The 7337-nt window shown below is 44.7% G+C and overlaps 1 protein-coding gene across 2 annotated transcripts in view; it reads left to right on the top strand.

The window, feature by feature from the left end:
- SLC41A3 (solute carrier family 41, member 3) overlaps positions 1 to 7337 on the top strand; it is a 134016-nt gene that overhangs the window by 36547 nt on the left and 90132 nt on the right. The window contains exon 1 of one of the 2 annotated variants that reach the window (XM_006876221.1): positions 4243 to 4437. The exons of the other annotated variant lie outside the window; for it this stretch is intronic. Within the exon in view, the coding sequence (XP_006876283.1) occupies positions 4243 to 4437 (195 nt within the window). Of the gene's footprint in view, positions 1 to 4242; positions 4438 to 7337 lie in introns of those variants that run through there. 2 annotated transcript variants of the gene reach the window in all.

Raw genomic sequence — 7337 nt, 5'->3', positions numbered from 1 at the left:
AAAACAGCAGAAGTGGTTAGGAAAGAAACCGCAAACAGAGGAAGAAAGAGAAATAGAAAGACAAAGAAAGGCAAGGGAGAAAGAATAAATAAAAACAATGAAATGAACAGGGCAGAAAGATTAAATAAAAACAGTAAAAAGAAATGAACAGGGCAGATGCCAGACCCAGAGAGGAGAAAATTCTGGAGTCTCCTTTTAGCTGAGAACCTCATGTCATATTTAGACAGTAACACTCAACCCTAGTTGGAATTCCTGTAGAACTAGGTGTTGTCTGTTCTGGGCATGCAATCCTGAAGTAGTCCATGTAGACCCCAAAGCAGCTGGAGGATCCCAGGGTATTTTCCTCCCAGAGGAGAGTGGAGCGTAAGAGGTCCCTCTAGTCCAGGACTGACCAGACCAGCTCTGTGTGTCTGTCTGGAAAGGCCACACCCTATTCCACGTGTTGTGATTGGTGCCGCTGGCTCCCCACATATTCCTAGTGAGCGCTAATCCAGGGCTGGCTAGGGCTGACTGCAGATCTGGAGCAGGGCCCACCTTGAATGGGTCAGTGATTACAGCTGCCCCCTTATTTAGTGAGACCCACAACACTGAAGCTCATCTCCTTGCAACTCCAATCACTGGGGGAGTAGGACCTTCCTGGGGGTGTACGAGGGTGGGGACCAGCCTCGCCTCTGGTCACCAGGGGAGTATGGAGAACAATGGCAACACCACCAACAAAATCACACCTGAATCTCTGCAAGCCACAGATAATGTTTCTTCTGTAATTACTTTTCATTTTTATGATTAGGTGGTACACTGGTAAACACTTAGCAGGTTGTCTGCTTGGCTCACAAGTATACTTCAGCATTTAGAACAGGAACTGGCAAATCTTAGGGCCTAAGCATCACTGTGTGGAGTCAATCAAGTTGCCCTGATGGCAAGATGGAAACAGTGAAGCAATTAGACTGTTGTCAAGAGGGGGTTGTCAAGAGGGGGACATACTCTAAATGGGGAGACTGGATACATGTGCCCCGAGTGCTTCTGGTAGGCAAGACTGAGATTTGCTTTTCATTTACAGTAGCATCTAAGAGAAGAAAATATCAAGCAATAAATTTACCCAGGGATGTAAAAGATTTATACAGTGAAAATTATAAAGTACTGCTGAATGAGACTCTGGTTGTTACTGCTGTGTGCTGTTAAGTCCGTTCCGACTCATAACAATCTTGTATAGGTTATCTGAGTGTGATGGAGGACTTTGAACTTCTGACTTTGTGGTTTCCAGTCCAGTGTTTAACTTCTACAGCTCTACACCTGAAAGACCTAAATGGATGGAAAGATGTTCTGTGCTCATGGATGGAAAAACTTACTACTCGTGTTAATACCACACAAAGTGATCTACAATCCACTGCAATCCCAATCAAGATTCCAACAGCATTCTTTACAGAAGTGGAAAAACGAATCCTCAATTTTATATGGAAGTACAAGAGACAAATACAAGATAGCCAAAGCAATTTTGAAGAACAAAGTAGGAGACCTCACGCTTCTGATTTCAAAACATATACACAACTACAGTAATTAAAATAGCCTGGTACTTATTCAATGATCGACCGATGGAATAACAGAGTTGAAAATCCAGAAATAATCCAGACAACATCTATACATCACACCATGTGTAAAAACGAATTCAAAATGGATTGAGGACCCCAATGTTAAATCGAAAATCATTCAGTTCTTTTGTGTGTGCGTCTTTGCTTTGTGGCATTAGTTGCAATCCTCTCAGTATAGCAGCAGCACTGTGCCCTGTTTCTCCCTGGGTTCTGTTTTCATTTACCCCTCTTTCCTGCCTTCTGAACTTTGTTTTCAGGCAAATGCTGCTCTTTTAGTTTCATGTGGTTGCTTGTTCTGAGGTTCATGTTGCTTGACGGTGTTACTGCTTACTGTGAAAGCTTGTCTCTTATGTGACTGAAAGGTGATCTCCAGGATTGGGTGCAATTCCAGGTTTGAACGGTGTGTAAGGGACATAGTCACAGGGGGTCCACAAGTCTATGAGACCATGAAGTCTTTTTGAATTTTAATTTTGTATATTTGAATTTTGTATATTTCTCCAGGACGTTATCTATTATGATTCTGATCAGAGGTTGATAGTGGTAGCTGGGTAGTAGTGATTCTAGTTCTTGTCTCAGGCTAGGGAAGGATGTGTTATGTATTGTCTATTAGTCCTGTGGTGCTGTGGGTTAATGCGCTGGACTGCAAAGTCAGTTTGAACTGCAAGGTCGGCTGTTCAAACTCACCAACTGCCCCTCGGAAACCCTTTAGCAGGGTCTCTGTGGGTTGAAACCGACTCAACAGCACTTAACAATAACATTAATCCTGTAGACTAATGTTTCCTTGAGTTTATTTTCTTCACTCTCATTTGCTCCAGATGGGAATAGACCAATAATTGTATCTTGCACCCACTGCCATCGACTCAATTCCAACTCGTAGCTGTTGTTTGTAGGATTTCTAAGGCCGCAAGTCTTTCCAAGAACAGACAAACTTAGCTTTCTCCCATGGAGTGGCTAGTGTGTTTGAACCTTCGAGCCTGTGGTTAACAGCCCAGTGCTTAACCTCCAGGGCCCCAGAGCTCCTTTGTGGCATCTTGTTAAGTTTTGTTAAGTCAATTCCAACTCATAGTGATTCTATATAGAGTTGCTGAGGAACAGCTGGTGCATATGAACTGCCAACCTTTTGGTTACCAGTCCAGTGCTTACCCAGGGACTCCTCAATGTCGTTAGCCATCTGAGAAATAAAAATAAAAAACAGACAATAACAGGTGTTGGAGGGGGTGTGCAGAAACTGGAAACCTTCATTCTTTGTTGGTACAATCTGATAGTTCCTCAGAAAACTAAAGGTAAAGTTGCCATGTTGTTATTAAATGCCATCCAGTTGGTCCCAACTCACAAGAAATAGCTGGTGAGTTTGAACTGTTGATCCTACAGTACCACACCAGGAGTCCAATAGAACCCTGGAATCAAAGGTGGCTTCCCAGCTACTCCTCTGGGTCAGGTGGTGGTCAGCTGGGCATCAAGACTGTCTAGGGCAGGGAATGTCCAACCCATGGACTGCATAAGGTGGTGGTGATGTGCCATGGAATGGCTCTCATAGAGATCTTGCATAGGGCTTCCAGCACCATAAGTCTTTACAGGAGCAGAAAGCCTCATCTTGCTCCTGAAGTAGTTTCAAACAGCTAGTAGTTTCAAACAGCTGGTAGTTTCAAACTGCTGACCTTGAGGTTAGTAGCCTGACTTGAAACCACTACACAACCAGAGCTCCTTAGCCAGCACAGTAAGCTAATTAAATATTTAAATGTTTGACCAAATATAACAGGCTAATTTTTAAGTTGATAGTGTTGTATGGTCCTCGAATGATGTTACAAATTTGGGCAGGGAAAAAGATTCTCCACCCCTGGTGTAGGTGAAAAATGTGAGGGTTGCTTGAGAAGCACATTTACAAGTCTTCTGAACTCTTCAGAGAGAATTTGTCAAGTGTTGTTCAGTTGGTTCCGACTCATAGCCACCCTCCATAGAGAGACGAGGGCTGTGTTTCTTCTGTGAACATAACCCTTTCCTGTGGAGATGAGTCCCTGAAAACTCAAGTCAGGGTGTCCCCCAGGCTCCTTCTGGGAGCCTGTGGGTATTGATCTTGAGGGAGAAAACTTCTCATGGGGCTGTCTTTTTTGGCTGAGATTACTTAAACCGAGGTCATCCAAGACAGGAGTACAGTGTGGGTATTTTCTGTGGGCTCACATGGGGCAGTCTAAGGCCAACTTTCCTGTGGTCTGTTGCTCTTTGGGTCCAGTGTGAGCCAGTTTACTGGGCTGCTAAATGATGTCAAGGTCAGTGCTGAGGAACAGTGAGGCTCCTCACAGCAGGCCAGCAGGGAGGTCCTATAACAAGGGGCCAGTGTCTGAGGGAAACTTAATCTGCAAGGAGTGGACAGTATAAATTGGTGGGAGTCTCCAGAATGAGGCCTTGGGTCACAATGATCTTTGTTTCCGCCCTGTTTCCTCTGATTCTCGACTGAGGGATGGTTGGGAGCCCTCCACAGGTGCAGCAGGTATCTGCCAACTGGTAATCCTTTCCCTGTGTGGACTTTTCAGGGGTAAGTCTTGGTTAGGTGTGAAGAAGAGAGGACAGTAGAAGACCTCCTGGCCTCGGACTCCTAAGAAGGTGGCCTGGCACCTGTTTCACTTTTGATCCTAGGAATGAGGCTGATGGCCTGACCATGAGGGTCACCCAACTGAACCTGGAGCTCCGCTTTCAGGGCAACAAACTGAGAGGCTTCAGTTGTGAGCTCATCCGGTCCCCCTACGGGGTCTTCCCTGAGAGGGTGCTCACCACTGCTTGCCAAATCGTGGTGCCCATTCTCCTCTCAGGCCTGGGCATGATGACGGCTGGCTTGCTGATGGACACAGTGCAAGTGCGTACTTGGGTTCTGAAAGGCATCTTGAGGGTCCTGATGGGGTGGCATAGGGCCTCCTAGCACCACCAGACAGGGCAGTCTGAGGCATATGGGAGTTCCTGGAGGTGGAAATGGGATACTTCTGAGCCTGCCTCCCTGCACGGAGCCCCCAGGATTGGCAATGCCAACAGCAGGGTAAAATAGATGGCTAAGTGAACTTCAGGCTCTGATAACCACAAAGGGAAGCCAGAATGAGCCGATTAGTCCAGCACGTCAAACTATTTTCCTTACAATGAACTTGAACTCATTAATAAGTTAGAAGGGCTTGAGTCCTGGGCGTGAGGATCAAATCCCTTAATGTCATAACCCCATGGGGGCAATGCTGCGTGGCTCTTGAATGGAAAGAGAGAGAGGGTCCTAAGCCCAGGATGAGGGTTCAGGCAGGTGAGTAGGCATGGATGTCTAGGCTTAAGAGGCCATTGGGGTGCTAGTGGGGAGAACACGAGGCATGGTCGGCAAGTGCCCACGTATTGTTTCTGCCGTGGGTTCAGATAGCATTGTTTGGACCATTGGAGTCTGTCTACTTAAATATTTATTGCAGGGCTAGTGTTTAGAGTCCTGGTATGGCACCGTAGGATAAGCACTGGACTGTTTGAACTGTAAGGCTGGTGGTTCAAACCCACCAGACGCTCCTTGGAAACCCTGTAAGGGTTGTTGTGAGTTGGAACCGACTCAACAGCACTTGCCAACAACAAAAGAATTTTTTTTAGGAAAACTAGGAGAAAAAAAATAACGTGTGTAAAGAAGGTTGTTGTTTTTAGGTGTCATTGATTTGGTTCCAACTCATAGTGACCCTGTGTACAACAAAAGGAAACACTGCCCGGTTCTGTACCATCGTTTCAATTGTTGAAGCCACTGTGTGTAGGAGGTGGGTACTCATAATCTGACAATTGCAGATAACTGCTCTCCACATCTTGGTGCATACAGCTTTCTCGTGTTCAGCCCCTCCCGTGTAGCTTTCTGTGTCTCTCAGTGTAGACAGATGATGTCTTTATTTTTGTGGTGTCCAGTGTTCCTTGTGTGCTTGCCTCGGAGCTGGAAAGGGGTGAGCCATGTCCACTGTAGCCAGTTAGCTAGCTGCCTGGGTGCTGGATGTGTGCCTTAGAGACCACCAGGCTGTGTCTGCTGGTGCCTCTCAGTGCGGGCGGATGGTCACCACTTCTTGGTGCTCGGCAGCACATGCTCTGATGACCAGCTGGGCTCCTAGAAAACCTGTACTTATCTGGATTTACAACATCTCTGCTGCCTGATGTCTTCACCCATGGAGGCATCCTTGCTGTAAAGATTTGTTCCCTCTTTTGAGCTACTGCATCCATAGGTATAGGCCAAGTTCATTGTGACTTCTCCAGAATGAGCCTGTGAATACTGGGGAGAGAAACCACATGCCCTAAGCTCCTCTTTTGGACCTTTTCCATGACTACCTCCTCTGAAACATGGCTTTAGACCCCTCTCTCCCATTGCTGGATACGTGGGGTTTCTAGAGGATAAGCACTGGACTGCAAACCACAAGGTCAGCAGTTCTAACCTACCAGCCACTCCACAGGACAAAGATGAGAATTTCTGCTTCCACAAAGATTTACAGCCTCTGAAACCCTGTTCAGGCTCACTATGAGTCTGAACCAACTCAATAGCACTTAACCAACAACAATCCCATTGCTGGTAATCCCATTGCTGGCTTCCTAATCCTAGTCCACCCATCGCCCCTAAGTGTTTGAGTTCATGAGAACCACACACACCCCCTTTTTGTATTTTAACTGATAACAGCCTAGGAGGGTTTTTGTCCAGTTGGTTGCAAAGACTAGGCAGAGTCAGTAAGGTGGGGTGGGGTGGGATTGTTGATGGAGGCAGCGCTAGAAATCTCATCCATAAAGGCTAGCTTGAGGTCCCAGTGCTTTCTTCCTCAGCATCCACCCCTGTTCTTTTCTGATTGCCATTTGCTTGCTCAATTTTTCCATCCTTTATTAGTTACCTTTTTTTTTGTCTTTGTGTCTAAAATGTGTCTCTTGGAGACAGCATACTGTTGGTTCCTGTTTTCTTAGCCATCTGTTAACTCTGTCTCTTGACTGGTGTGTTGAATCCATTTTCATTGTGTGTAATTATTAAGTATGAATTTATTCCTGTCATCATGCAGATGTGTGTGTGTGGCTTCTGATTTCTTCTCTCTAAAATTCTGTGCTGAGTTCATTTTGCTTACGGATTTTCTTACCATTATCTTAGTCTTATTGCAGTTGTTTTTGTTTACCAAATCATTACAATTTTCTCTTTTAATTTGATGGCAAGGTTTATTAATTTTTTGTTGTGTTGGTTGCCCTGTAATTTAGTATTTTCTTTTCTGGTTTAAAACAGTCCTTTCTATCTTAAAATCATCCTGACTTCCACTCCATTTGGAAATTCTGTAGTTTCTGTATTTATGCCCCTCATTTTGCTTTCTTGTAATTGTCCTCATTTCCTAATTGATTACTTTGGGTTCCCTAATTCCAGTATCACAGGATTATTTAACTTTGAATGCTTCTATATCTGGGTAGGTTTCCAAACAACTTTGTTTTATATGTTAATCTCAGGCTGTCTGCTGCTGTTGATTCTCTGTCCAAAGAACTGATATAAAGTTTTGTGGCACCCTTGGCTAGGACAGGATTTTCAGTGGTTTGGCAGTTAGAGATGTAGTTATCACCTCCATGATGAGATCTAATATAATGCTATTTCTTCCAGGATCTGATGTGATCAGTTTTGATGTAATTATACTGTGTGTTGTAAATCCTCACACAGATGATGTTACATGAGGCAAGATGCAATGTGTACAGGATTAAGTAGTATTTTGAGTCAATCTCTTTTTTTTTAATGTTTTATTGTGAATTATG

Source organism: Chrysochloris asiatica, unplaced genomic scaffold, assembly GCF_000296735.1.
Source record: "Chrysochloris asiatica unplaced genomic scaffold, ChrAsi1.0 scaffold00367, whole genome shotgun sequence".
NCBI classification, from domain to species: domain Eukaryota; kingdom Metazoa; phylum Chordata; class Mammalia; order Afrosoricida; family Chrysochloridae; genus Chrysochloris; species Chrysochloris asiatica.
The sequence above is the reverse complement of the archived record's forward strand: the minus strand, read 5'-3'. Positions and strand labels throughout refer to the sequence as shown.